This window comes from Falco biarmicus, chromosome 11, assembly GCF_023638135.1.
Source record: "Falco biarmicus isolate bFalBia1 chromosome 11, bFalBia1.pri, whole genome shotgun sequence".
NCBI lineage: Eukaryota > Metazoa > Chordata > Aves > Falconiformes > Falconidae > Falco > Falco biarmicus.
The window spans coordinates 14,556,659-14,583,582 of record NC_079298.1 but is presented as its reverse complement, the minus strand read 5'-3'; the positions used below and the strand labels follow the sequence as shown (position 1 = coordinate 14,583,582).

Below are 26,924 nucleotides of genomic sequence, written 5' to 3'. Positions count from 1 at the left end.
AGCCCAGGACCCCCAGCTGACATGCCACCTGTGGGACCGTTTCCAGCACACTGCAGGATCCCAGCTCTCTGGCTCCAAGTGACAGGCACATACAGTCCTGCTCTCCCAGCTCCCTCTGCTCTGCACTGCCATTGCTCCCACTGCTGTTTGCTGGAATTCGTACTTTTCTCCTTTTGTAAGCCAGCTTTCTCCCCAGTGCCAGTTTTCAGTTTCTGCTTTTATGCTAGCAGAAGTCAAGCACTGAGTTGTTTCTGGGAAGCATCTTTTCAGTTTAGAGATGAGGTCTTCTGCGTTTTCAGAGTCCCAAAAAGCACCAGCACAGCTGACCATGTGTGGCCCTGTTGTTCCTAGCGCTAGTGCACCCTTCGCAGCATTCAGGTAACGGTGTCACTGGAAGCAGAGGAAGTCAAAGACTTCTTTTGAACACAGGTTGCAAGGTAAAACCTGCCTGAACTTTCCTTAGTAGCTTTAACTGTCATTCCTGTGCACCGAGGGGATGGAAGTAGCTTGTGAATGCACAGTAGCAGCAAGAGAGGTATTTCCAAGATGTGCTGGAGATCTAGAGCGGGACCTGCCGTCTCTTGAACATCTTGGTGGCAGGCTGCACAGCATGACCAGGGCTGTCAGTGCCACACACAGTCATGGCTGAGAGCCGCTCGTCCTGGACAGGACAGGACAGGAGAAGCAGTGGATGACAGGAGAGCCTCACGGATGTTGTGTGTGATGGATACCACCAGTGGTTTGCAGGCAGATGCCTGCGGTTTTACAGTGGGTAAACTGAGTTCAAATGCTTACGACAAAGTGCTTTCAGAGGGCTTGTTGGGCTGGCGCTTTGTTGGTTTGAGGCCATTTCAGGGAGGCTCCTATAGAGTGATTTTATCGTGGTCCAGTTTGTATTCAGAGTTCAGATTACCTGCTGGCCAGAACACTGCTGGAGACCTGGGTTTGTTTACTGGGATTCTTGTCATGTTGGGAGATTTTGGGTGAAGCTGTTTTTCCCTGCTGTGCCTTGGTCTTCCCAGGGAGATAAACCACTTACTGCTTTCATTAAGTGCTTTAATGGTACCAGTGCAGGGGGGCGATGGCAGATGCTGTGATCGCAGCTAAAGCCTGCTGCAGGGAATGCATCTGGGTGGGCTGACACCAGCTATAGCAATCATTGCTCTGGAATGCCTGGCTGGGAGATGTGACCATTTCACCCTTTGTGTTGTATTAGTGTAACCTTTAGCATGTCATTTCCGCTTGATAGGGCTAGCAGAGGCAAGAGCCGGTCTTGATGGGGCTGGTCTTGGGGCTTTTCAGCTGCATGTGCTAATGTGCCAAACGAGTTGTCCTTTGGCAGGGAGCTGTATGTGGATACAGCATGTCCTGTCACCATGTTCTCTGCCAGCTCTGTTCCCCAGTATACATCACCGTTAATGCTGCGCTGTTGGATTCTTGTGTGTGGTGGCTTGGGAGGGCACTTCAACCAGCTACATCTGCCCAAGGAGCCTGGGTTGCCCAGATCTAATTGTGCCAAAAAAATTTCACCCGGCCCATGGGGAGACCTCATACTTCAGGTACACAGGTCTTAACTCTGCTGGCTGTGTCGGCTTTAGGTAAGAGAAGGCCCTTGGTCTGCACCAGGGTCTGTCTCCTTGGCAGAAGCCACTGCCCTACCCCAGCTGGAGTGTCCCGCAACGTGGGGGACGGGAGCATGCTTGGCCAGTGTTAGCTGCTGACCTCCTGTCTCTCCCATTTCCTTCCAGTCCTGGACGCACAACATCCAGCGGGAGAAGGAGTTCCTGCGGAAGCTGGTGAAAGCCCGAGTCATCACTGACCTGACCAGTGGGATTTGAGTGGCTGCAGCCACTGCCTCCAAGGGAGGAGACGAAGATGCACGCTGCAGCTCTGGGAGCAGGCACTGGCAGCCCCCCGCAAGAATCCCACCTCACTGAAGACACACAGAGATGCCCAAGTGCTCTGGGAAGACCCTCCCGCATTGCCAGTCTGCACAAGGGTTGCATCTGCTGCCTCCAGGCCTAGAGCTGGCAGGAGGTGGGCAAGGGGCTGAGTGGGCAGTTCTTGAACTCTGCATCGCAGACAGGTCTTCTGTGTCCTGAACTAAACAGGAAAGACTCAGGAGAGAGAAGAAAGATTTGTGAATAAAACGATTTGTGCCAAATGGGAGGTGACGCTGCCCTGAGGCAGCAATGCCTGAATGTACAAAGTATTATTTTTTAAAAGAAACTCTGCAGGAATCATACTAGAAATACCAAGGTGCAAGGCAAAGTCTGCTTGTGCACAGCCCTGCGAAAAGCCCGGCCTCTTCATGCTCCATCTGCATTGTCACCGGCCTTGGACCTTTCCCCAGGAAAACAAATCCATCCAAAACTTCGGTGTCGTTGGTGCTGCTATAATTCAAAGGGAGAATAATGGCTTTCCCTCGTTCCACCTGGAGCTTCTGGATGCAGATGGGCATGGGTTTGTTTTTCTGCACTTTTCCTTGCTCCCTGCATAGAGGTGGCAGCCGCAGCCACTTACTTGGCTGCGTTTTCCATAGCCGTTTGCGCTGCTCTGCCTCTGCCCTGACCCCAAGGTGGAGCAGGGAGGCAATGGCTTTCTCTGGCTGCAGCAGACCCTCTCCCCCTTCCTCCTCTCATGGCACTGAGGAGCCTGCCTCGCTGTGCTCAAGGCTTTCAGGCCTTTTGGTTTGTGCCTGCTATGCAGGGCCCCCGTGGAGTCCATGCACCCTGGTGTCACTGTTCCTGGACAGCATCTCATTTTATTCTCATGTGGGAGAGGAGTAATTTATTCTTTGGAAGGAGGTCAGATCTTGCACGGAGATCTGAAGCTTTGCAGTTTGAGAGCAAGCCACTGAAGATGTTTGTTTTACGTTCCAGACTTGATCGTGTTCCCTATTTCAGTGACGTGTGACCTCAGTGATGATGGAGCCTGCTGGCACGGGTGGGGGCCTGCTGGGAACCCTCAATCTCTGCTTGGCCCCTGCTCACTTCATTTCCCGGCTCCTCCCATGCTGCTCTAGCACCGCTGCTCTTCCTGCTTTCAGGAGCACGTTCCTTCCTTTGCTGTCTTGGTCCCGAGATGCAGTATTTGCACATTTGATTTGTATACATATTTCAGAGGAGCTGGAATAAACTGAGCAACGTGGCCAAGTGCGAGGACAGCAGGGTGGTCTCACCCACCTGGAGAGCATGGGCAGAAGGGGGATTGCCAGGGGCGTGGTTGCAGGTGGAAGTAGAGCTGGAGCAGGCTGGATGGCACCCAAGGGCACTGTCCCAGGGCATGTCCCTGTGTGTCGGAGCAGGGGTGTGCAGCCAGCCAGTGCTGGCGTGAGTGGAGGGAGGATTCTGGAGGGGTGCTGGTGGGTCTCATGCTCCTGGCACTGTATCTAGTGTAGCTCAGGGACTGCAGTCTGCCTTGCCCTGAGCTGGAAGGCGAACATGGCCCTAACATGGACAAGGAGTGCTCAGAGCAGGGCTTGCACGGTTCCCCTGGGCCACCTCTGCTCCTGCTGACTTGCAGGGGGCTGTGGCTCTGGGGTTGAGACCCCAGAGGGGACGTGCAGGAGGGGCAGGCAATGACCCACATGTGAGGCAGAGGAGCAAACTGTGCGGAATGGTTTGAGGCAGCTCTCAGGACACGGTGCTGGGTGCGGCCCAGAGACCAGTGTGGGATGTGCCCCTCAGAACCCTCTCCTGTGTGGTGCGCCCGTAGCCAGGGAGCTTTGCTCAGGGGCAAGTCCTGTCCAGCTTCTGGTCGTGGCTGCAGCTTGCCTTGTAGTCTGGGAGCAGCTCAAAGATTCTGCCTCTTCCAGGCCACAGAAGACATGCTGAGAGGCTCTCCCTTCCCTTTCCCCTTCCCATGTCCCTTCTCCTGTCCCTCTGGCCTCCCAGCCAGGCGGTCCCTGCTCCCCCCAGTACATGCCTCTCCCCAGGATGCTCTGTGAGGTTTCTAGCATGAAGAGCTGGGGTTTCCAGCAGGTTTTTGAGCATATGCTGTGGCAGGTACTCCTTTGAATATTCTCCCACAATTTGTTTTTCCTGCTTCAGGAGCCCAAGGGACTGGATTTCCATGGCTCTTGCCAAGCAATACTCCTTTGCAGTTCCTGTGTGTCAGCCTGGACCTGGGACCATCCTCCACAGAGCCCCTGCCGTTGTGGTAGTGGGGGTGTGTGGGCTGGACCCAGCCAAGGTTGTGTCTGGGGCGGTGTGGGCACCCACCCTCTCTGCCTTGGTGCTTGAACTGGGTCTTTAACCAGCTGTGGGAGCCCTGGGGCACTGTTGGGTGGATGGGTCACATCCATATGCAGCTGAGATGCCAGAGAATGGGTGGCTGCTGCCAGGAGGAGGGGGGGTGAAGAGCCTTCAGTATCTGTGCTGGACTCCTCTCCACCCCTTGGGGAAGCACCCTCATGGAGGCTTGTGATGGCATTAATTTTGCAGAATCACAGAACAGTCAGGGTTGGAAGGGACCTCTGGAGATCACCTAGTTCAACCCCCTGCTAAAGCAGGTTCACCTAGAGCAGGTTACACAGAGTCGTGTCCAGACAGGGTTTGAATGTCTCCAGAGGAGACCCCACAGCCTCTCTGGGCAGCCTGTGCCAGTGCTCTGTCACCCTCGAAGTGACTCAGATGGAGCTTCCTGTGTTGCAGTTTGTGCCCATTCCCCTTATCCTGCTGCTGGGCACCGCTGAAGAATCTGGCCCCATTCTCTTGACACTCTTCTTTAAGGTATTTGTATAATCGATAAGATCCCCCCTCAGTCTTCTCCAGGCAAAACAGGCCCAGCTATCTCATAAGGGAGATTCTCCAGTCCCCTAATCATCTTCGTAGCCTTCCACTGGACCCTCTCCAGCAGTTCCCTGTCTCTCTGGAACTGGGGAGCCCAGAACTGGGCACAGAAGAAGGGCAGACCAGAAGGGGAGGACAGCCTCCCTCGACCTGCTGGCCACGCTCCTCCTGATGCACCCCAGGGTCCCACTGGCTGCCTTGGCCACCAGGACACACTGCTGGCCCATGGGCAACTTGCTGTCCACCAGCACTCCCAGGGCCTTCTCTGCAGAGCTGCCCCCCAGCAGGTCAGCCCCAGCATGTACTGGTGCGTGGGGCTGTTCCTCCCTGGTGCAGGACCTTACACTTGCCTTTGTTGAACCTCATGAGGTTCCTCTCCGCCCAGCTCTCCAGCCTGTCCAGGTCTTGCTGAAGGGCAGCACAGCCTCTGGTGTATCAGCCACTCCTCCCAGTTTGGTATCGTCAGCAATCCTGCTGAGGGTACTCTCTGTGCCTTCATCCAGGTCATTGATGGAAAAGCTGAGCAGGACCGGGCCCAGCACTGACCCCTGGGAACACCGCTCGCTGCAGGCCTGTGGCGAGACTGCGCCATTGATCACAGCCCTCTGAGCTCTGCCATCCAGCCAGTTCTCAACCCACCTCTGATTTGATTTACCCTGTTTTACTGAGCACTACAAATCTACAGGGCACCTTTCTCTTCCAGCTCGCTGGCTCCAGGTCCAAGGAGAGAGCATGGCCCCTGCTCTGTTTTCCCTGGCATCCCAGCTCCCCACCGCAGCTAGGGACAGCTCCTGATGGGAAGCTGTCCCTGCAGACCAGGGAGGTGACTCCAGGCCCTTCCCTTCACTTTGGCGGGGGTCTCCATGCAGAAGTGCCCAGGCTGAATAGATGAGTGTGCGACCCAGGGTGACTGGTGGTGGGTCAGGACCACCTGCAAGTAGAAGGAAAGGGAGGATAGGAGGTTTGGGGGGGGGTGTGTGAAGGCTCCCATCTAACTTACTGCCCCGTTTGACACTGGTGTGGCAAGCACACCCATGGAGCAGCCCTACGGCCGGGTGATGGGGTTGCACCCCCCTGCCCCAGGAGCAGCGTGCAGCGCTGGGTGTGCAGCACTGGGTTTTGCTCCTGGATGCTGTTCCTTCAGCTGCCTCCCCGTGTGCACCTGCAGCCACCTCCCGCCCTCCGAAACGCTGCAGTCCTGCCAGCTCCGAGCGGTGCGCGCGGGTCAGAGCAGGGTCAGTGGGACGGATGTGAGTCTTGGCCTCTCCCTCGCAGTGACTCACCTTTTCAGCTCGGAAGGGAGAGCCCAGGGGAATTCTCCACGGCCTAAATATAGAGCGGGGTTGCCTGGAGCCTCTTGACACGCTGCGGTGCAGAAAGGCCACTCGGGTGGCAGGGAACCTGCCTCGAGAGAGGCCAGGGAGGCGCAGGGAGGCTGGGGAGCCAGTGGCCGCGCTGGGGTTGTGCTCCAGCTGGTGCAGAGAGCGGGTGGGGGAAGCTGCAGGCCAGCTAGCTCACGGTGCTCCGGGGGAGAGGGGCTGCCAGAGCACTGACCACACTGTGAGCACGGGCTGCTCGTGCATTCATGGCCTACAGCCCTCTCCAGTGCCCGCCACCCTGGCGTCAGGCTCCCTCCACCAGCTCACCCATTAGGGCTGGCCATGCTGTGGCCTCAAGCTCGCACGTGCCAAATGGCATCACGGCCAGGGAGCATGAGGGCACAGCGGGATCCTCTGCAGCCCAGCGTCCCTGGGCTTCCAGCGTCTCCTTTTCCTGGGAAGGGGCAGCGAGGGGGCCCTGCCCTGCCGTGCTGCCTTACCCCTCAGTGCGGGCACTGCCGGGAGAGGGCAAAGGTGTCGGGAGGGGGCTGGCTGGTGTATCAAACCGGGGCAGGCAGGCTAGGTACGGGCAGCACCGGGGATGGCCAAGGGCTTCCAGCCTGCCTGGCAGGGAGGCGGCCACCTCGCTGAGCTCCGCTGGCACCAGCACGGCGTGTACTGTTGCTCCAAACGTGCATCGCACACAGTATTAGAGACGTGTCCTTTGGTGCAGGCAACCCAGGCCACTACCCAGCCCACCTGGGCACTGTCTCCTCGCACAGCCCGCACAGGGACTCATTCCAAAGGCCAGTGCACTCACCGGTACTGTACCAAGCTGAGATGCAAGAACTTAATGTGGTTTTAAAATTAGTTTTAGTTTCTGCAATTTTTTTTTAATTACCCCTCTAGGCAGGGAGGGCAAGAGTCTTGCAGGCTCCTCCAGGCCGGCTTATGTCACATCAATTCAGTCATATCACAGAAGCAATAAAGCTATCAAACAAGCTTGGCTGGCCTCTTTCTTCTGCTGCCGTTGGCCTTTTTTAGGGGAGGCAGGAGGGATTCCCCTGCTCAGGCTGGAGACAGCTTCGCTGCTGACTCCTCCAGCACAGTAACCCAGAGGCAGCTGCCAGGGGCTGCAGCTGGCCAATGCCACCAGCCTGGTGCTGTGCTGCTCCTTGCAGGTGACCTGAGGGGTGGGGGACGGGGCTCCTGGGTTGGGTGCATGTCATGTTGGGGGGCAGAGGGGTGGGAGCTTGTCCTGCCCTGGGTGGGCTGCCTGCGGCTCTGCCAGCTTCCCGCCCAGGGTCACGGCAGCAGGCGGGCTGGGTGCAGCTGAGACAAAGGCAGATGTCCAGCCAAGTGACTTCTCGCCACAGCATCCAGGAGTTAGCGGTTTAGGAAGCTGGGGGCTGAGGCTGTGACTAGCTCCGACACCTGCCAGGTCCCAGCGGGAGTAGTGTAACCCCTGCAGCAAACCCCAGCAATGCCACAGGGTTTCCAGAGTCACAGGGTGAGTCGGGGACAATCCCACTGCCCTGGGGAGCTCGGTGGCTGCTTCCAAGGTGGGCGACCTGTCTGCCAGACCTGCCGACTCCTTCCTACAAACAAGGGGTGGCTTCCTGCCAGCACTGACGGGACACTGCAGAGGCAACTGCTCAGCCCTCCCTGGAGTGTGGCTGCAAGTTCCAGATCCCATCCCAATTGATGGAGCTGCTCAAACCCTCCTTCCTGTCCCCTTCTCTTCCCAGCCCTTAAAGAGCAGGGCCGCTACTGCCATCGGGCTGGGCCAGCCACAGGGGTGGCCTGTGCCCTGGTCTGGCCTTGGGAGGGCTGTGGAGGGGGAGAGTGCAGAGCTGGGACAGGCGATGCCTGTGGGAGGTCAGCAGAGACAAGGACACTTGTTCTGGAGCAGGTGTCCCCAAAGGAGCCACATCATCGCTGGGATGGAGACGATGCAACCAGATGATCTGTCTGCGTCACAGCTCTCTCCCACCTGTGTTTTGTCACACCCAGCCATGGCCTTGCACAGGCACAGCAGTGGCCATGGCATGCTCAGTCCTGCCTGGACCACATTGCCCCCATCCCACCTCATGCAAGGGTGGCATCTTCAGGGGCAGGTATGACAGCAGGCCCTGACCCTGCAGGGCTCATTCCAGACCAAACAAGGGACATGAGGACATCTCAGCGCTGCGGGTGCAGGAGCGCAGGAGCCTTAGGAGGCGCCAACCCAGTCACTGCCAGCAGCAGCCAGGGAGCAGGTCACCCATCTGTCTGGAGATCCATGGGGCCAGGGGCCCTGCCCTGCTCATGCTGAGCACTGCCCAGGGCAGAGTCTGTCCTCATGGGAGCCCCAGGGGAAAGCGCAGTGTGTGGATTCAGGCACAGAGCTGGGATGTGCCACCTCCTGCCACCATGATCTTGGGCAGGGGAGACAGGGAGGGGCTGCTGCTGGCAGGACATCAGTGGGACTGACAGCAGCAGCGGAGTAACGTCTCCCAGGACAAGGACCAGGGGCAGAACAGGGAGTCAGGACCCTCAGGTGTCTGGTGTAGCAGCCACAAAGGGGGCACACCTGGAAGGGGACAGAGGTCAGGCTTTGCACAGCCACCCCTTTCAGGGGACTGGGGACACTGTGGGCCCACCTGTATGGGGTTCCCTGGATATCCCCCCTGTGCCGTGCCCCACACAGCCCCCTGCCTACCACCAGCATCACACCCACAGCGGCTCCTGGCTGTGCCCTGGGGACATGAAGACCAGCCCAACTCATAGGGAAGGTGGGAGGGGATGGGGTATCCCCTGGGGATGTCTCCAAGCCCCGAGGGCTGTCTCTGGTGGCGGCAGCCCTCCCCCCCTCCATCGCAGCCCTCCTGGGCATCTCTCCCTGCAGTGGCAGGGCTGTGGCCAGTCCTAGCCCCACAGGGACAGCCAGGCAACCTGGAGCAGGACCTGCCACTTGCATGGATACTCTCCAACAGCCCTGCAAAGCACAGGATCCTGTTCCCCGTCCCCAGCTGATTCCCCACCCCAGGGACCCTCCAAACCTCTGCTGGGCCAAGGTGCCCAGGGTATCCCCGCTGCCATGGGGGCATCACGGGGGGCAGAGCCCACGCTCCCGCGCGCTCCAGCCAGTGGGTGTGAAGCCACCCGCGACCGCAGGCTCGGCCACGCCGCCGGTGCCGGGAGCCGGGTGGGACCGGGGCCAGGCGGTGCCGTGCCAGGGCAGGGGCAGCAGCCGCGGGCTGCCCGGCCGGCGGTGCCGCGGGAGCTGTCAGCCCGGCGACGGATAATCCGACGAGACGGGACGGGACGAGGCTGCCGGCCCCGCCGGTGGCTCGCACTTCCCGGCCGGCCCTCGGGGCCTGGGGGCCCGGGCTGCCGAGCAGCGGGGGACGCCGCCGCCAGCCGGGGGGCGCGGGGTCCGGGGCAAGACCCAGGGGCAACCCGAGGCCGGCGTGCGGCCGCGGCACAGCCGGCGAGCGAGGCGCTGGCCCCGCTCCAGGCGGGGAGTTATATAAGCCCGGGGAGGCCGCGCTCGGGGCAGATGGCGGGGCAGGGGGCGGCCCGGGGCGCGCACCCGCCCGCCCGCCGCAGGCAGGGCCCGGGGGGCCGGCGGGCCGCGAGGGCTGGCCCCGGGGGGGAGCCTGGGCTGTGCCCCGGCCGCCGGCTCCGGCCGGGGGAGCACGTGTGAAGCGGGGCCGAGCGGAGGCGGCCCTGGGATTTGGCACGTTTGCAAGGAGCACTCGAGAGCCCCGGGATGGACGTGGAGGGCCCTGGGCGGTGACGTAAGGACTCGCACGGGCTCGGCTCGGCTCGCCAGCCGGCCCCCATGTCCCCGGGGCCTGCGACGGCCCCGGCGGAGGGAGGCAGGGAGACGGCGGAGGTAAGGAGCCCGGCGGCGGGTGGCCCTGCCGGGGTGGACCTGGCCGCGGGGCGCGGGCGGGCTGGGAGGCCGGGCGGGGAGGCCGGACTCCTCCTCCGGCGAGGGACGTGCACGCCAGGCACACCGGTGGCCCGCGGCGGCTCGGGGTGCGTGGGACGCCGGCCAGCCCCGCCGCGGCCCAGGCGCTGCCGGGACGGCCCCCGCCCTGCCCCCCCACCCCGTACGGCGGCCCGCTGCATGCGAGGGGTCAGCGCGGGGCTCTGTGCCCCCGCCGCCGGGCGTGGGGTCCCCGTGGGGCACCGCTCCCGGAGCGCTCCGTGCAGGGCTGAACTCGGGCCCAGGGGTGCCCGTTTGTCCGTCCCGGCAGCGCCGTGACCGGGCTGTCGGGGCAGGGAGCCCCGCTCCGGGGGCGTCCGTCCGTCCGGGCTGCGTGTCCGTCTGCCCGTCCGCCTGTCCCGGGGGTCGGCCGGCGGGCAGGTGGTGCTGGCGGGGGCCGAGTGCCGCCGGGGGTCCCGGTGCCGGTCCCGGCGGCGGTGCGAGTCTCCACAGAGGCTCGGCGGCGGCGCGGAGCCGGTGCTGACGCGGGGTCGGGCTGCGGCTCCTGCTGCCGGCGGGATCCCTGCGCTGTCCTGGTCCCGGGGCGGTCCCGGTGCCGCTGCGGGGCGGGGCGGGTCGGGATGCCGGTTGGGATCCTGGTGCCGGGGCGGCTCGGGCTCCCGGTGCCGGTGTCGGTGCCCGCCCCGCCGGTCAGGTGACGGCGGCTGGAATTTGACACCGGCGACGGCGGCGGGAGCGGGATGGAGCCGCCGCTGCCCCGCACTGCGCGCCCGCCCGCCAGCACGGGCACCGCACCCCGAGGCGCACCGTGCCCGGGACCCGCACCCCGAGGCTCAGCGGGAGCGGCACCGGCAGCGGCACCGGGAGCAGCGGCGGGAGCCGGTGCCGTCAGGGCAGCGCCGGCCCCCGCCCGCGCCCCGCCCCGGCGCGGCGGCGGCGGGCGGCGGGGGGCGGCGGGGAGTGGAGGCGATGCGGGGCGGCGGCGGCCCGGGGGATGGTCCCCGCCGCGGGCACGGTGAGTGCGGGCCGGGGCGGCGGGCGGCAGCGTCCGCCCCAGCCTGCCGGCGGCGCCGGGCCTCGGCGGCGGCTCGTACCGGAGCTGCGGGGAGGACGGCGGGGGGGCCGTTTCGCCGCCCGCCCCCCCGGCAATACCTGCGGGGCGGTGAAGGGGCTCGGGCCGCCCCCGGGCAGGTCCCCGCCCGGCGGCTCCGGCGGTGGGAAGCGCGGCGGGGCCGGGATTCCCTGCCCGGGCGGGGAGAGGCGGAACCCCGCCGCGGGCGCCCGAGCGGCATAGGGACGGTCTCGCCCGCCTTTGCCCCGGGCTCCCGCACCGGCCCCGTGGGCACGTCGGGCAGGTCTGTGGCCCGGCTGCCCGGGCGGTGGGCGGGGGAGAGCCCCGGGACGGGGGTGCGCGGGCCGGCGCTGCCGGCGCCCCCCGGCTCTGCTTTTGCCGGCTGGGGCCGAGTCTGGTGGCGCCCGTGTGCCCCACGTGTCCGGCTCCGGCCTCCCGCGGGTTTGCGGGGCGGCTGCCAGCGCCGCGTCACACGTGGGGTCGATGTCTGATCCCCCCCTCACTTCTCCTGCCGGGGCAGCGCGGCGGGATGCCGGGCCTCCGCCGGCTGCACCCGTGCCCGCAGGTGCCCGTGGGGGTCTCCGGGCATCTCCCCACGCTGCCCGGCAGGACCCGCGGCTGCAGGGCTGGCACGGCAAGCAGCGCCGAGCGGCGCCCGAGCATAGCCCCCTCCCAAAAGCGGCCACTGTACGAGCTCAGACCACCACCCAGCGCTGGGGCACGCACGGGCGCGCCGTGGATGTGCTTCGCGTGTGGCTCCTGCCGCCCCCGGGGGCCCGGGGCAGCCCAGGGGGCAGCCGCTCCCCGCTGCCCTGTGGGCAGCGGGGGGGCTCCCACCGGGGCTCTGCACGGGTGGGCGTGGGGTGACCGGCGCGGGAATTACCCCAACACGCTGGTGCTCAGCCCCCAGGTGCAGCACACGTGTGGCCGGGGGTCAGGCAGGTCCTCGCATTGATGGGCCTGATCCTGACCCTGGAAAGGGCTCCTGTGCCTGTTAATGGCCCAGCTGGGCTCTTGCAGGGGTGGCAGGGGCAGACCCCAGCCAGATCCCGCCACCCACATGCGGGAGTTGGGGGTCTGCCGGGGGTGGGGTGCGGATCTGGCATCCCCGTGGGGTGCCCCGGAGCTTGGCTCAGCCCTGCCGGTGCTGGGGGAAAGCAGGGGCCGAGAGGAGTTGCGGAGCCGGCGCGGGCTGCGGGTTGCGCTCTCGGGGAGCTGCCCCCGGGGCCGGGACTCCGTGCTGCGGAGACGCCGGCGGGCCGCATCCGTAGCCCCGGCTCCGGGGCTCCCGGGGGCGAAGGGAGGCTGCCCTCGCCCGGCGCCGCGCCGGCAGCGCTCCCGCCGCACAGCCCGGGGCCGTGCTGCCGCCGGACGGGAGAAGCCTGAACTGCACCGCTGCTCCGTCCCGTCCTATTCCGTCCCGTCCCGTCCCGTCCCGTCCCGCCGGGATGCTGGGGCCGAGGGGCCGCGGCGGGGCGGCCGGCCGCGGGAGTGGGGACCGGGGGGGGGCCTTCCCCTCCCAGCGGGGCGCGGGGACCCTCGCCTGGCCCCTCCGGGGGTGCCGGCCTGGGAAAACCATGACCTGGAGGCAGAGGCTGGCGCGGGGCCACGGGCCGCCACGGGAGCGACGTGCTGCGTGGGCTGTGCTTGGCCAGGCCGTGGCGGCTGGCCCGGCCGGGGGGCCCGGTGCCAGCCCTGCCTGCACCGGGGACGCATCCTGCCTGGTGCACGGCCCCTGCAGGAAGCACATGGGCCTAGCAGTGCCCATCACAGCCCCTTGCCACGGTGTGGCCAGTGCGGGGTGGCACCAGATGCGGCAATCGAGGCTTGGGGACCATCCCCTGAGATGCTGGGGGGACTGGGGAAATGGCTTTTGTGTCCTTGTCCCAGCAGTACCCAGCTGTGTCCCTTCATTTCTTTCCCAGGAGCGCTCTCCTTGGCGTGTCCCTTCCTAGCTTTACTAGAAGCACCTGGGACATGCCAGGGCAAAGCCATGGAGGGGACGGGCAAACTTCCTGTTGCAGGGTGTCACCGAGCTCCAAGGGGACAGTTCTGGCCTGAGAGACAGGGGATCTGGCAGATGGGCCAAGGAGGGTTCAAGCCTCCTTGGGAGCCCGGGGATCCTGGCTTGGGACACAGGGGCCTCCCTGCACCCCTGGGGAGCTGGGGAAGGAGGTGGCACAGGTGGCACGGGTTCCCCCAAGACCGCACTCGCTGCTCGGCTGGGACCATGCACAGCGGGGACTGAACTCCCTGTGTGTGTCAGGGCAGTGGACGCTGGGCAGTGGTGTTGAGGTGAGCCCAGTGTGGTGGCCTGTGCCCTGCCATGTCCCCACGGGACCTGCCTGCCCATCATGCCCCTTGCGGTCCCACTCACCCGGGCAGCTCTGGGGCTGCGTGTCCCAGCTTGGCGCAGGCAGCGGGCTGGGGAGCCAGCGCAGGGTCAGGGGGTGGCTGCACCCGAGGAGCCTGTGCTAATGGATTTGGAGTTTCCAAGGTCAGGCTCCCACCGCAAGCAAGAAAAACATTCCCAGGGAAGGGCCATGGGAAAGGCCCCCCCCGCCCCCCCCTCCGCGGCACTCCCAGCCCCAGCCACTGCTTCACGGCCCAGCCTGGCATCCCAGGCCGCTCGTGCAAGGAGGTGGCTGCATCCCCCTGAGGAGAGGTGCTGGGTACAGGCTGGGCCACCCCAGCTGCGAAATCTCTTGGAAGGGGTGCACAGGGTGATGAGGGTGCTTGGCTGTGCGGGAAGGAGACGGAGGGGGGGGTCATGCATGGGGTGCAGGAGGTGTTATGGAGTGCTGGGGGGTGAGGGAGGGGATCCATGCTTGTCAGGGGCAGGGAAGAGGTGTGTCGCTCCCAGGCAGCCCGCTCGATGCCCACTCCATCCCCTTCGCATGGACACTGACCCCCATCTCTGCGCTTGCAGCCAGCATGGAGCAGCGAGCAGGGCCACCAGAGCCGAGACCTGCAGGACCCACCACGCACCTGCAGCCCAAGGTGAGCCCAGGCCTGGCTGGCCATGATGGCCGGGACCACACATCCCCATCCCCAGCTCATGGAGCTTTGTCCCTGGTGGGGGAACTCTGGTCAGGGTTCATGCCACTGTGCTGTGCCTTGTTGCAGGAGGGGACATTGTGGAAGCTTCTTACCATCCTCTCACTGCTGGCCGGGCTGGCCACGGGCACTCTGCAAACCCCACACTGCAATGAGACGCTGGACACGGCCCCCACGCCGCGGGGCATGGCCACCGCCAGCCCAGCTGTGGAGGATGGCGTGGAGGTACCGCTCACCGCTGCCTGGAGCCAGCTGTACGGTGCGTGTTGGGGCAGGACCCCCAGCCTGGGCATGGTAGCCCTGAGCGTGGGTGGTTTGGGAGCTGCTGTGGGGAGCCCCAGCCCACACAGGGCTGCCTCTGCACATCGGGGCCAGGCTGGTGGTGGGGGACATGTGGGGTGCTTCATGCTGGGGATGATGGCAGAGCCCAGGGAATGAGAAGATGCTTTCCTGGGCACCCATCTGTACCGCTGCCCTGCAGGCATCCAGCCAGTGCTGTGGTGTGGTGGTCAGGAGGGGTCTGCAGGGCACAACGGGGGACGGGCAGGCTCAGCAGGCCCCAGGAGGGCAGTGAGCGCGGGGTGGGGTCTGACACTGCTGTCCCCTCTGTGCAGGGGACAACATGACGACGGGTGGCCCGGGCACCACAGAGCTGGTGGAGGACCTGCTGCTGCGTGCTGAGCGCTCACCGCCGGGGACCAGCAAAAACAAGAAGGGGTCAGAGAAACCCTTACGGGCAGCCCGTGGGCGCAACTGCCACATCCGCAACCTGATGGTGAAGGTGCGCGACCTGGGCTTGGGCTTCAACTCGGACGAGATTGTGCTTTTCAAGTACTGCAGTGGGTCCTGCCACCGAGCACGCAGCAACTACGACCTGACGCTGGGCAGCCTGCTGCGGCAGCAGCTCATCACCCCGGGGCCGCAGGAGCGGGTCCTCAGCCACCCCTGCTGCCGGCCCACCCGCTACGAGGCTGTCTCCTTCATGGATGTGCAGAACACATGGCAGACGGTGGAGAAGCTCTCAGCAGCCGAATGCAGATGCATTGGTTGAGGAGGGGGCCACCAGCTCAGCTCAGCCCTGGCTCGATGCTTGGTGACAGACCCTAGTTTGCCACGCTCAGTTGCACCGGCGCTCAGAGGAATGGTCTGGCAGAGGCTGGTGCCCCTGGTTTTACGTGGCCACGAGGGACGAAATGGAGCCGTGACAGGGGATGGGCAGCCAAGCCCCCTCCTGCTCGGTGCCATGCAGCTGGTGCTGCCAGGGTCCTGCCTGGGTGCACCCCGGCTCAACCCTGGGAGAGGAGCTGGAGCAGGTATGGAGCATCCCTGCTGCTGGCAGAGGCCTGCCAGCCCAGTGTCCGCCAGCAGTGCCCAGCTTGGCTGCACCCTGCTTGGACTGCTGCTCTGGCACTCCCTGCTTTAGGGTAGCCGGGTCCAAGTGTCACCCAAGCTTCAGAGTGGGACAGAAGAGGAGCAAAACCTCCTGTCCCCTCGGGCACCCTGGGGCTGGTGGTGGCCGGAGCTGCCCTGCAGGGCGGGAGCATCCCCGAGGACAGGAGTGCAGCGGGGCCAGCCAAACCACACCAGCGCACAGGGTGGGGGACCTGCACCCACCGGGGCTGGCGGCAGCCCTCGGTGCTCCGGTGGGGCACAGGCACTCACTGGGACCCCTGCCCGGCTCCCAGGGGGGTGGCAGGGCCCCCCCGCAGCCCCCACCATGCTGCGGCACTAAACTATTTATTACTCTAAATTATTTATTTATTGTTCTCGAGCGGCAGCTCCTATTTATGACTTTGGGCCCCCGGGGGCCGCGTTAATTTAACCCCAGCGCTGCCGTGAAGCCCTGGGCAGCGCCCCGGCGCCCCGTGCCCCCCGCCCCCTTTTTCTATTATTTGTAAAATGGGAGGGATAAGCTCTATTTTTGTACAGTCGCCTTTTCCCGTAGCAATAAAGCGATGGGCTGCGCGTCCAACTCCTGTCCGTGCCCGCGATGGGGGGTGCCCGGGGCTGGCAGCGGGAGGCTGGGGGCCGTGCTGAGCGGGGCCCCCGCCGGCGCTGCCCGTGGGGGGCGGGGGCGGCTCCCGGTGCCCGGCAGGGGCCGCGCGTGGGCCGGGACTACCGCTCCCGGCGTGCGGCGCGGCGCTGCGGCAGGTCCCGGGCTGCCCGGCCGCGCCTGCGGGGCAGCGGGGCGTGGCGGTGCCGGAGCGGAGCGGGGAGGCGGTGCCGCTCGGGGCGTCCCTCGGGCGCCTCCCGGCCCGACCGCCGCTGCCCGCCGCGCCGGTGCCGCCGCCCTCGTCGGGGCGGGGAGGCGGGTCCCGCCGCGATGCGGCTGCCCGTGCGCCGCCGCTGTCGCCCGCCCGCCGCCGCCGCCTCCTGAGCGCCGCCGCAGCCATGGAGCGGAGGGCGGAGGCGCCGCCGCCGCCGCAGGGCCTCGACTTCACCGTGGAGAACGTAGAGAAGGTGGGCCCGCCGCCCCGAGCCCCCGGCCCGCCCGCGGCGTTGGCGAGGCGGGTGGCCGCGGGCGCGGGATGCTCATGCTGCCGCGGGGGGGGCGGGGGGGGCACCTTGCGCGGCGGTGCCGGCCGCGGGGGCGGGGGTGTCGGCGTGCCCGGTGCCCTGCCCGCACGGGGGCGGCGGGGACCCGCCTGCGCGCCCGGGGGGTCCGGTGCGCGACGCGGGAGGTGGAGCCGCCGGGCCCGGTGCGGCCGGGCAGCCCGGGCCGGGAAAATGATGTGGCAGAAATGGGAGCGGGAGGGAGGAGTTGTGCCTCCGGCGGGCGGCCGCTGGGTCGCCGTGCTGCAGCGCCGGGCTGGGAGAGCCTGCGGGTCTGTCCCGGCCGCGGGACCAGCGGCATCGGTGTGATGCTCGACATGGTCAGTGTCTCCATCAGGCAGGGAAGGGACTCTCAGCAGGTGCTAGGAATTACAGCTGGGAAAAGCCTTCAGAGGGCAGATGGCCCAGCGGTGCCTTTCTGAACCTGGAATCGAGCACCCCTGCTCCTGCTGATGCTTGAGGTCCTGCTAAGCAGCTGCAGGGTGAGAGGACCAAGGTCATGATTGCCAAAACCTGGTATCCAGGGAATGACCACTGCAGACTGAGGCCTGCTGGCATCACGCTGCTGCTGGGAAGAGCCCCAAGCAGCCCCGTGTGACCTGGGGTTCATCATGGAGGCCGAGCAGGGCACCCCAGCCAGCACCCGGGGAGGCAGCCGAGCGAAAAAACCTGTCCCTTCTGCCAGCTTGGGGGTGATGGGGGCAGGGCAGCCGAGGCTGCATCCCTGAAGGGCAAACAGCAATGGAGAGCTTCTCCCTTCCACTCACCCTGTAGCCAGACAGCCGCTCAAAGACCAACAAGCCTGTCAATCCATAGTTCGGTCCCCAGACAGCTAGTGGGAATCCCAGTGTCCTCATTTTTCCTCGATAAGAATAGATTGAGTTCCTTGCCAAAGCAATGCCCATGGGTGTGCCGGTGGGCACATGGCTTGTGTTTCACACCCGTCCCTCCCCAGCAGCTTGCTCGGCCTTGTGGGGGGTGTCGGGTCAGGGATGTCAGGTCTACCTGGGCACTGGGTTACCTTTGTGGCCGCAGGTGAGACACAGCCCACCTCTTCCAGGGAGACAGCGGCAGAGCGTGGCTGGGGGGATTAACTGATGTCTGGAAAATGCTACATTAATGCAACCTTCTGCAGCTTAATCTGCATATATCCAGGGCTGCTGGATGATTTTTCCTCCGACTTCCTTTCTCTTCGGCAGACACAAACCGCTCCTTTGTTTGCACCAACAATGAAGCACACACTTGCCCGGGAAGGGTGGGCAGTGCCAGGGCAGGGGGCATCTGGCGCTGGCTGGGTGAGGTGGGGCTGTGCTGAGAGGCAGCTCGCTCTCAGCACACTGCTCTGGTTTTAGTCTTCTGCTGCTTGGGAGGAGGCAAAGATGCCCTCTAGGATGCTTGTCTCCCCTCCCCCAGCCGGCCCAGCTTCTCCCGGGTCTCCATAGGCTTTGCCATCTCAGTGATGTCCTCTAAGGTGCGGCTGTGGGCCGCGAGGCTCTGAGCTGCTGGATGGGGGCAGCAGTACTGTCTTTCCCAGAGGGAGAAACACGGTGTGGGATCAGAGGTTCAGCAGCTCAGAGCCCTCCTGTGTGTCTCTTTTCAGGGGAGGGCTGTGGAGTCTTCCTGGTAAAAAGCGAAGGAAAGGTGCGCTTTGCTGAGAGCTGGGCTGGTGGGAGGCAGGTGGGTAGAGCTGCTTTGTCAGAGGTGATGCTGGCAGATAGATGAAGCTTCTACTGGCCTGGGCTGTTCTGCCTGCCGTGTTTTGTGCATGGCTCTATTAATAACACTGAATACTAATTAAAGTCAGGGTTTGACTCCACGTTGAGTCAGTGATAAGTGCTCGGGTTAGGAACAGCGTAAGGAGCTGGTTATCCCTCAAGTCAGAGGGTCGAAGCCTCTCCAAGTCACCTGCAGTAGAAGTCATCATGTGTGGCAGTTGTAGCCAGGGCAGTCTCTGGTGAGATCGCACCTGTCATGCTCTTCTGATGGTTTTTGTGGAGAGGATTCACATCCCTAGAAGACCCTTCTGTACCCCTGCTGTTTATTATGCGGTGTCCTGGGCAAATGCACCTGCAGTTTTGCAGGGCTCTGGGTGCCCATGTAGCTGAAGAGGATCATTGCTGTATTTATCCAGCATGACTTGTGCCAGAGGGAGGCAGTTAGATGCCTCCAGCTGTGACCAGTGGTTGCGGGGAGGTGGGAGGGTGCAGATGCTGTAGGCTGGGCCACCGCTGCCCTTTGCCAGCCATCAGGTCTGAAAGGCTGTGGGCAGCTGCCTTGGTTCCCAGGGGGGTGTCAGGTTCAGGTGCTGCACTTCAAGAGCCATCTGAAAGTTGCTCCCTGTATTTTTTTGCTTTGTTTTTTTCCATAGGGAGCTCTCCCCTGATACAGGGAAAGAGTGGGGCTGTGCTGGGGCTGAGCTGTTGCAGTATGGTTACTGCGTCAGTGTCCCCCCAGTCCTAGCTGAGGGCTGCTCGGCTGCTTTTTGTTTCCATCTGAGCCTGACCTAGATGCTGCTCTGGCTTCAGCACAGCTAGAGCAGGCTGGCACGGCCATGGTGTTGTAGACCTGCTGGGTGGCCGGCAGCTCTGGGCTGGCTCTGCTTCCCTGCACCTGCTGCTGAGCAGGGCTCTGCTGCTGCAGTTGGAGGGATGGGAGGGAAGGGAAGGCTGGGCAAGCTGAGGGCTTCAGGCTGTAAGGATGCTCAGCCTCCCCATGCCTAAACGGTGCAGTCTGGTTTGTGACCTGCATGTGCTTTTGTGTGCCCAAGGGCTGTCCCCGCTGTGACTGACAGCCTGGTGATGGGGTGACTCTGCCCTGTGGAGGTGACACTCCTGCTGCAGTATGAGCCCTGCTCTGGTGAAGGTTGATTGCAGACATTAGGTCCCTGCTGGCTGTGTCTGTCTCGGAGGAGTAGTGCACAAGCAGGACTTGTGCCTTGTATTTCTGGTCTCCCCCGGTCAAGGGTAGCAGCACCTAACACTGCAGTATTGGCCAGGAGAAGAGGACTGCGAGACCCTCTACCTGTTTTCAGTGCAATTGAATCTGCCCCCCGCAATACCCCCCTTTTTGAAATAAGAAAGAAGGCAGTGCCATTCCTCCATGAATTTCCCAAGTGCCTGCTTTCACCCGCTTTTTTTTGTCTGATTCCTTCCAGGTCTTTCCTCCCTTGGCCTGCCTCCCATCCTCTGGGGTGTTTGTAATATTCACTGACATCTTTTCCCTAGCACATTAGCGGTCTGGCGTCTTCTGGTCCTTCCAGATTGCCATGTGCCTCTCTGGAGATGCTTGATGAACGCACAGAGTCTCTCTGGCAGGATGGGTAGGCGGGATGTCATGGAGCTAACATCCGGAGCCTACTGTGATGGGAGAGGGGTGGCTTTGATCACCGCTCCTCAGAGATGCTGAGCCTTGAGGATGTGGCAGCTGCTGGGGCTGCTTTCCACCCAGGAGGATGGGGAGGAGAAACCCAAGCGCATCTGCTTTCTTCAGAAAAATACTGCCTGCCTTCAGAAACCTGATCCAGAGAATCATGGATACGTCAGGGTGGGGGAATGGCACCCCTCTGTCTGGGGCACTGCTGGCAGTGGCTGGGCCACTTCTTCCTTAAAGGCAACCCACGTACATGAGATGTGGCAGCCCTGCCAGGGAGGGGAAATTAGGAGGCTCGAGAGGAGAGATTCTTGCAAAATTGAGGGAAATGAGGAGTCACCTTGTTTAGTGTTTAAGCAGATTCCACCTAGAGCCAGCCTTGGCTGAACACCTTGCTCCTTCCTGTGGCATGGTGGTGATGGGATGGGAGGGCAGCACCTTGTGTTTCCCAGGGCTCAGCTATGCCCTTTAAGGGCCATCACTGGAGTCTCATCTCGGCTCCAACATCTTACAGAGCAGGAATGGGTGACGTTGGTGCCTGGGCACCAGCAGGGTTTCCCCTCTCAAAATGCTTGTGAACTCATTCACCGAAGTGATGGGTGGAAACACAAGATGGTGAGCAGGGGTGTTCAGGTCATCCTTGCAACTCATCCTGGGTTCTCCGCTCCAAGTTCCTCTCTGGTCCTGCTCACGCTTTGCTTGCGCAGGCCCCTGGCCGCCACCGCTGAGAGTGCACATCTATAGTCCCCGTCCCTGCTGGGGACCATGCTGTCCTCTGCAAAGGGCTGCTGGCAGTGAAGCAGCAGGAGAGATGCTGAGGCTGCGGAGCTGCATCTGGGCTGCAGCCCCTTCCGGACAGCCAAGGACTCAGTGTGGGCAAGCTGGGCTCAAAGGGGGGCTGCGAAGTGGCAGCACTTCTTATTAAGAGGAGCGGGGGGAAAGCCCCACTCTTTGGGACTGCTGGCAGAGTGTGGGTGCCTTGAGCAGGAGCAGCATGCCTGGCAGCACACACATGGCTTTATTTTGCATCCATTTGCTATCCTCGGCACTTCGGCTGCCGCCTTCCCTGGGCTGCTGGCTGCTCAGCCTGCCGCACCATGGCAGGGGGAGGACGGCTGCTGCGGGGCGGGGGGGGGGGCAGGGATGACGTTCCCTTCGCTCGGCAGAGCCATGGTAATGGCTGTGCTGTTGCAGGCCTGGAGCACTGGCAGTGCGAGTGCGTTCAGCCAGAAAGGGCAGCGGGAGACATCCCCGGGGGTCCTGCTGGAAGGAGGCTGGTGGCTGCTGAGGGGCCGTGGCCACCACTGCCCCTGGTGTGCTGTGGCTGTGGGCACAGGGCAAACAGCAGAACAGGAATGTTTTGCAGCTTGCTGCTTCCCCTCCCAGGATGCAGACCTCTGGGCTGTACTTACTGTCCCCTCCGCTTGCTCAAGCAGACTGGCCCCTGGAGGGGACCTGTCTCCCCGTGGAGCGCCCAAAAATGGCAAGCAGCACAGTCCCCCTCTGTGGGGCTGGAGCCACGCATCTGGGGCTCCTCTTGTCAGTCCCACGAACGGCAGAGACAACACCTCTCTGCCAGGGACCCTCTGTGAATGTGTTTACATGGTGCAGTCAGGGAGTCAGCCTGGGCTCTGGGCTCCCTGCAAACGCTCCGAGGGGTGAGGGCTGGGAGATTCTGGGCTTGTACCAGCTCCTTTTCCCTTGTGATACTGCAGCGCAACCTAAGATCGAGGGCCTTTGGCAATAACTCTCCTTAGACTGGTCCCCCTCTACCTCCTGAAGTGACCAGTGACCTCTGACCCGTGCCTTTTGGGCAATCTGCCCTGCCCCAAAGCAGCTCGCTTCTGGCTCTCTTGAGGGGCTGATGCTGCTGCAGTGACTACAGCCTAACTGAGGCTTTGGCCACAGCTTTTTAGAGCAGGGAAGAGCCATCATAACAAACCTGAATTTTTTTCAACCCAGCAGAGCCGACGTTGGAGAAAGTTCCTTCCCTGGCCAAAGGGCAGAGCTGACAGCCAGGCTGTTTACCAGCTCTCACGTTACAGGTCTAATTGCGGAGGAGGCAGGTCTGGTGTCAGCCACCCGTTGGAATCAGAATGCACAAAGCCTCCCTGTTAGATGTCATTGCCCGATTTCATGCCTTCTGCTTTTCCCTCCTGGCACTAATGAGTTTCCCTTGTCATCTCCAGCGCTTCCTGGTGGGCCTGAGAGCGCTGGCGGGTGCGGTGATGTCCAAGTCAAACAGCGGCCAGTGCCGGTGCCTGCCTCTGGGATGGGAACAGTGCCTTTCCTTGCTGGGGAGGAGCGTGCTGGGTGTCCATCTACCCTTCTGCAGGGCATGGTGCCTTGCAGCCTCCTGTCCCACGCTCTCAGCAGGAGATGGTACTCAGCCAATGTGGGTGGTAGGCGAGGGAGAGTGCCTAGTCTTCTCCCACGGGTTTCATCTACTGCTTTGAGGTGGGCTGAATGGTGCTGGCATTGATGCTTGTCCTTGGAGGTCCTCTGGAAAGCTCTCCCACGTTGTATAGAGCACCAGATGGGGCACGCTGTCAGCAGCCCCAGGGCATGTGCTGCCCTGCCTCTGTACCTGGCATCCTGCACACAGGCAGGAACAGCCATGCTCCAGCCAGGAGCTGCCACAGCGGTTCCCTCTGAGGCTCGGGGTGCTTGGGGAAGGGAGGTGAGAAAGCCAGCAGCCGTGTTTTTCCAGAATATTCTTCTGATTTCCAACAGCTTGCAGCATGAATCTTCAGCATCAGCTTTGTGTCCGTCTTCTGAATAACTTAGACTTGGTCATCTTGCCACTCACCCTGTCTCCCCGAGGTGCTGAGCAGTGGAGGCTCCAGCATGTGTCCCTGGGGGCTTCTGCTGGAAACCTCCCCAGAGGCTCCCAGTGGGAGGAACTGGGCTGTGGAGTGGTGTTGCTGGGCGATGGATGCCTCTCCAGAGAGCTCAGTGGAGACGGCAGGCAGGGTGAAGCCTCAGGGGTGCAGATGAGGTGCTGGGATGGTGGTGGCTGGAAAGCTGACCCTGCCTGGGGAGGGGTCTCGCAACCCAGTTGTTCCCCATTCTTCTAGTACAGTGACAGTGACATCTCCCCAGCGTGGCCATCGAGGGGAGCATCTATCGTAGCACTGCCTCCTTGCCGTTATGACGCAGCTGCCATCATAGTGCTGGACATCTCTACTGCTGGGGCTGCACGGGGGGTGCTTGCACCTCAGCCTGTGCTAGGCTCTGCCTGGTCGCTCGCTCCTCTCCCTTCAGTTGGGCAATCCCATGACAGCACCAGGGTCTGCTTGCTTGGAGGCACTGGCAGAACCAGGCCTTAGCCAACAGCGCCAGCAGCCCCAGCCAGGTGGAGGACGAGCCCACAGCTGCTTCCCAGCGGGCAGGCTGTGCACGCCAGCCTCCTGTCTGCTGCCATGCTCCCCGTCACCTGCGGTGCTGTGTAAGGCTCGCCCATGTGCACGTCGCTCTGGGGGCTCACTTCAGTGTGCCCGGAGCGTGCGCAGTGCCGTGCTCTGCCGGTGCAGCTCCCCGCCGTGAGACCATGAAGTGGCAGCCCTGAAACCAGTGGAGGTGAGCAGCTGCCGAGCTTGTGGGTTGGAAACCCAGTGCTGGAGGCCAGGTCCATCCTCCACACATGGTGAGGCCCGTGCTTTGCCAATCTGTACTGGGTTAGAGTTTAGGGCTCCTGGTGCATGTGTACACGTTGTGCCTCCTAATATATGATGCATAGGGATTTTTTTCTCCCACAATTTTCTAGGTATTAGTAGAAAGACTATTCAAAATAGAAGAAATCAATTAATTAGGGAATGTGGGGGGGTGTAAACAGAGAGGCTGGGAGGAGGTGGGGAGGGGTCCCAGGCTAGGGAGCAGGCAGAGGGGACCACTGCCCGCCTTTGCAACTTGTGACGGTGCCCAGCAAGTGGGGAAGGGAAAGAGTGGACTGTCACTGACTCTGGGAATCTCAAGTGAAATTTCTTTTGGAAAGAAAATACGCAACAAGCTCTGACAAGAGCAAGTAAGAGACTGAGCCAACAATGGGGGAGATATTTGGGAGCTCCAGCTTAAGCCCTCCTGCAGCATGACTCTGTCCTTAGCAGAAAAGCAGGGGTAGGAGCCAGGTTCCTACCCCCAGGAGTGGTTGAGCTTTTAGCACATCTGCAGCTACTGCTCAATAGTGAAGTAAATTCTTGCTTTGATAGGAGGGGATAACAGCGCTTACCTCTGCCCCAGCAGCTGAGCGATGCTTTGGGCAAAATTCCGACATAACTGGGAACAGAACAAGGTTTCAGCTGGCTGCTGATAACTCATGGGCTCCCCTTGGCCACTCTGTCGGGACAGATTTCTCTCTCTCCCCATGTCCTGCTTACCTAGGGTTAACCTTTTCTGTGTCAGGATATGTCTTTTAGTAGGACAGATGCCTGTCCCTCTGCAGCCCGTGCTGGCTGGCTCCATCTCCTACGACGTACTTCATAACCTCTTTCTTTCTTACAAAGAGGTTATCCTCATTTTCCCCTGCCACGAAGTCTTGAACAGAGGTGTTTCAAATGATGGCCCAGGCAGTGCTGTCTCTGTAAGGTTCCTGCCATTTTGTACTGCTCTTTGGTCTTGTGCTGGGAAGCAGCAGGAGGCACAAGCACTTGCTTGGGAAGCTTGTTCCTGTGCCCCAGGCTGCCAGCTCTGAGGCTTAAAAATAGGGTTTAAATCCTCTCCTGGGTACAAGAGCTACACAAGAATTTCATAGAGCTTTTTAGGGGGGAGGAGGGAGGATATTTGAGACCTGGAGCCAGGATGGGGACAAAAAATCCTCTGCACCTGCTGGAATCATCCTCTGATTTGCTGTTGGGGTGCAACGGGTGCCTGATAGCCTGACAAATGCCATTGCTTTTCCTTGCTCCTGGCATGTGCAGTCAGCGATTTGAAACGAAATGTGCTGTGCCAGGCAGAAACCCATGCTGCTAAAAGATGGAGCTCAGGCAAGGGGTAGTCACTCTCCCTCTCCATGTAGAGGGCATCACTGGTTACCAGTTGCACCCACTCATAATAAATAACTGATTAATGTTGGCCTTAAGGTCTATATAATTGAAGCCTTGCAGCCTGTGTGAGGCTGTTCACGTGGATCTGAGCTCTGCAAAGCAGTAACTAGATCTCCCAAAGCTGTTGGAGCAGGTAAGTGATGTTCCCCTTCTCCATATGGAGAGATGGAGTGAGCAGCCCTGGACTGTCGCAGGAGGCAGGGTTAGATGCCAGCTCAGCTGTATCTGGGCGGGTTTGGGAATACTTCAAAGGGACTCCATGGAGGGATAATCCCTGAGTGCAGTGACTGCGGGTTGCCAGGGCTCCGTACCACCTGACAGATGAAGATATCTGCAGTGGCTTTTGTGTTCCTTGGGCTTCTGGATGCAAGCTTTGGGCCGCACATGCTTCTGAGAGCTGGTGCATCCATAGCGCCTTTCTAAGAGTGGGTGGAAGGCAGGAGTGCCGGCATGCTGTGTCCCTTACAGCCCTTGTGCGGCAGAGTGGTCCTGCACCCACCACAGTGATGGCACATCATCAGGAAAGCAGGCAGGTTCGGCATAATTGAAGGTAAAAATGGGAGATGACTAAGGAAAAGAAATTTCCAGAGTGCAGCATGAGAGGAGGAGGGGAAGAACACTTTGCAGGTCCTTGCCTGCTGCCAGGTTGTTCTCACTTTGCTGAGAGTCCAAGGAGGCCAGCTAACACAGGCTGACATGGAGAGGGGAGCTGGCTTTGCAGGGCAGCAGCTGGGTGCTGGGCTCCATCCCAGTGAGCCTCCTCATGGTGGGACTGGCCACAGTGGTGCTCCTCGGCTGATCTAGGGTGCTTCCCTCTCTCTTCCAGGCTCTCCACCAGCTGTATTACGACCCCAACATCGAGAACAAGAACTTGGCTCAGAAATGGCTGATGCAGGCGCAGGTCTCCCCCCAGGCATGGCACTTCAGCTGGCTGCTTCTCCACATGGACAAGGTGCCTGAGATCCAGTACTTCGGTGCCAGTGCTCTCCACATTAAAATCTCCCGTTACTGGAACGACATCCCAGCTGACCAGTACGAGAGCCTCAAGTCACAGCTCTTCACGCACATCACCCGCTTTGCCAGTGGTTCCAAGATCGTGCTGACCCGGCTGTGTGTGGCGCTGGCCTCCCTGGCGCTCAGCATGATGCCAGAGGCTTGGCCCTGTGCTGTGGCAGACATGGTACGCATGTTCCAGGCGGAGGACTCCAATGTGGATGGGCGAGCACGGTGCCTGGCACTGCTGGAGCTGCTGACGGTGCTGCCTGAGGAGTTTCAGACCAGCCGCCTGCCGCAGTACCGCAAGGGCCAGGTACGCAGCGTCCTGGCACAGGAGTGTGGCTCCGTCTTCCCTTTGCTGGAGCAGCTGCTGCAGCAGCAGGACTCCCCGGGTTTCATCAAGCAGAAGGTGTTGAAGTGCTTTTCCAGCTGGGTGCAGCTGGAGATCCCGCTGATGGACTGTGAGAACCTGATCCAGGCAGCTTTCACCTCTCTGCAGGACCCAGAGCTCTTTGACACAGCAGTGGAGGCTGTTGTCAATGCCATTTCCCAGCCTGATGCCCAGAGGTAAGGGCAGCCTCTCCCATGCGCTGTGGGTTGGTGCTCCTGGGCATCGATGGGGGAACAGGGTGGGGAGGAAAAGCCTCAGGCTTTTTGCTAGCTGCCATCTGCCCTGGTGGTGCTAATGATAGGGTTTGGAAGTGGGAGATGTTAAAAGCAGCCAGAGGCTACTGGTTTAACGTGGTTGGTCCTGGAAGGCTTTGCACCATGGTTGACTTGGGAGGA

General features: G+C 62.2%; 4 protein-coding genes across 11 annotated transcripts in view; 3 read left to right on the top strand and 1 right to left on the bottom strand.

Moving 5' to 3' along the window:
* The window catches only part of ST3GAL3 (ST3 beta-galactoside alpha-2,3-sialyltransferase 3), a 184,114-nt gene extending 177,000 nt beyond the window's left edge, over positions 1–7,114 (top strand). For all 5 annotated transcript variants that reach the window (XM_056355883.1, XM_056355881.1, XM_056355886.1 and 2 more), the window contains one exon: positions 1,749–7,114. In XM_056355883.1, the coding sequence (XP_056211858.1) occupies positions 1,749–1,838 (90 nt within the window). In that variant the 3' untranslated portion in view covers positions 1,839–7,114. The remainder of the gene's footprint in view (positions 1–1,748) is intronic.
* A 2,505-nt stretch (positions 7,115–9,619) lies between these two features.
* LOC130157051 (basic proline-rich protein-like) lies at positions 9,620–11,710 on the bottom strand. The gene is made up of 2 exons (XM_056356198.1): positions 11,625–11,710; positions 9,620–10,811 (listed from the first exon to the last, which is right to left on the bottom strand). The coding sequence occupies exons 1-2, from the start codon at positions 11,708–11,710 to the stop codon at positions 9,620–9,622; spliced, it is 1,278 nt and encodes a 425-aa protein (XP_056212173.1).
* ARTN (artemin) lies at positions 9,670–16,137 on the top strand. Of its 2 annotated transcripts, XM_056356003.1 has the most exons (4): positions 9,670–9,992; positions 14,051–14,121; positions 14,248–14,437; positions 14,793–16,137. In XM_056356003.1, the coding sequence occupies exons 2-4, from the start codon at positions 14,056–14,058 to the stop codon at positions 15,227–15,229; spliced, it is 693 nt and encodes a 230-aa protein (XP_056211978.1). In that variant the 5' UTR covers positions 9,670–9,992; positions 14,051–14,055; the 3' UTR covers positions 15,230–16,137. The 2 variants fall into 2 exon arrangements, with proteins under 2 accessions (XP_056211978.1, XP_056211977.1); XM_056356002.1 differs by lacking the exon at positions 9,670–9,992 and having other exon boundaries at positions 13,931–14,121.
* Positions 16,138–16,354: 217 nt separating this feature from the next.
* IPO13 (importin 13) overlaps positions 16,355–26,924 on the top strand; it is a 32,211-nt gene continuing 21,641 nt past the window's right edge. For 2 of the 3 annotated variants that reach the window (XM_056356001.1, XM_056356000.1), the window contains exons 1-2: positions 16,356–16,638; positions 25,969–26,705. In XM_056356001.1, the coding sequence (XP_056211976.1) occupies positions 16,570–16,638; positions 25,969–26,705 (806 nt within the window). In that variant the 5' untranslated portion in view covers positions 16,356–16,569. Of the gene's footprint in view, positions 16,639–25,968; positions 26,706–26,924 lie in introns of all 3 variants that reach the window. The other variant, XR_008824652.1, reaches the window with a different exon arrangement.

Coding starts and splice junctions, on each gene's coding strand:
- LOC130157051 (XM_056356198.1), bottom strand. CDS start 11,710: ATGCCCGGAGACCCCCACGGGCACCTGCGGGCACGGGTGCAGCCGGCG. Junction 10,812..11,624: donor GCGCTGCCCCGGCAGGAGAA/GTGAGGGGGGGA, acceptor GCGGGCGCGCAG/TGCGGGGCAGCGGCGGCTCC.
- ARTN (XM_056356003.1), top strand. CDS start 14,056: ATGGAGCAGCGAGCAGGGCCACCAGAGCCGAGACCTGCAGGACCCACC. Junction 14,122..14,247: donor CCACGCACCTGCAGCCCAAG/GTGAGCCCAGGC, acceptor GCCTTGTTGCAG/GAGGGGACATTGTGGAAGCT. Junction 14,438..14,792: donor TGCCTGGAGCCAGCTGTACG/GTGCGTGTTGGG, acceptor CCCTCTGTGCAG/GGGACAACATGACGACGGGT.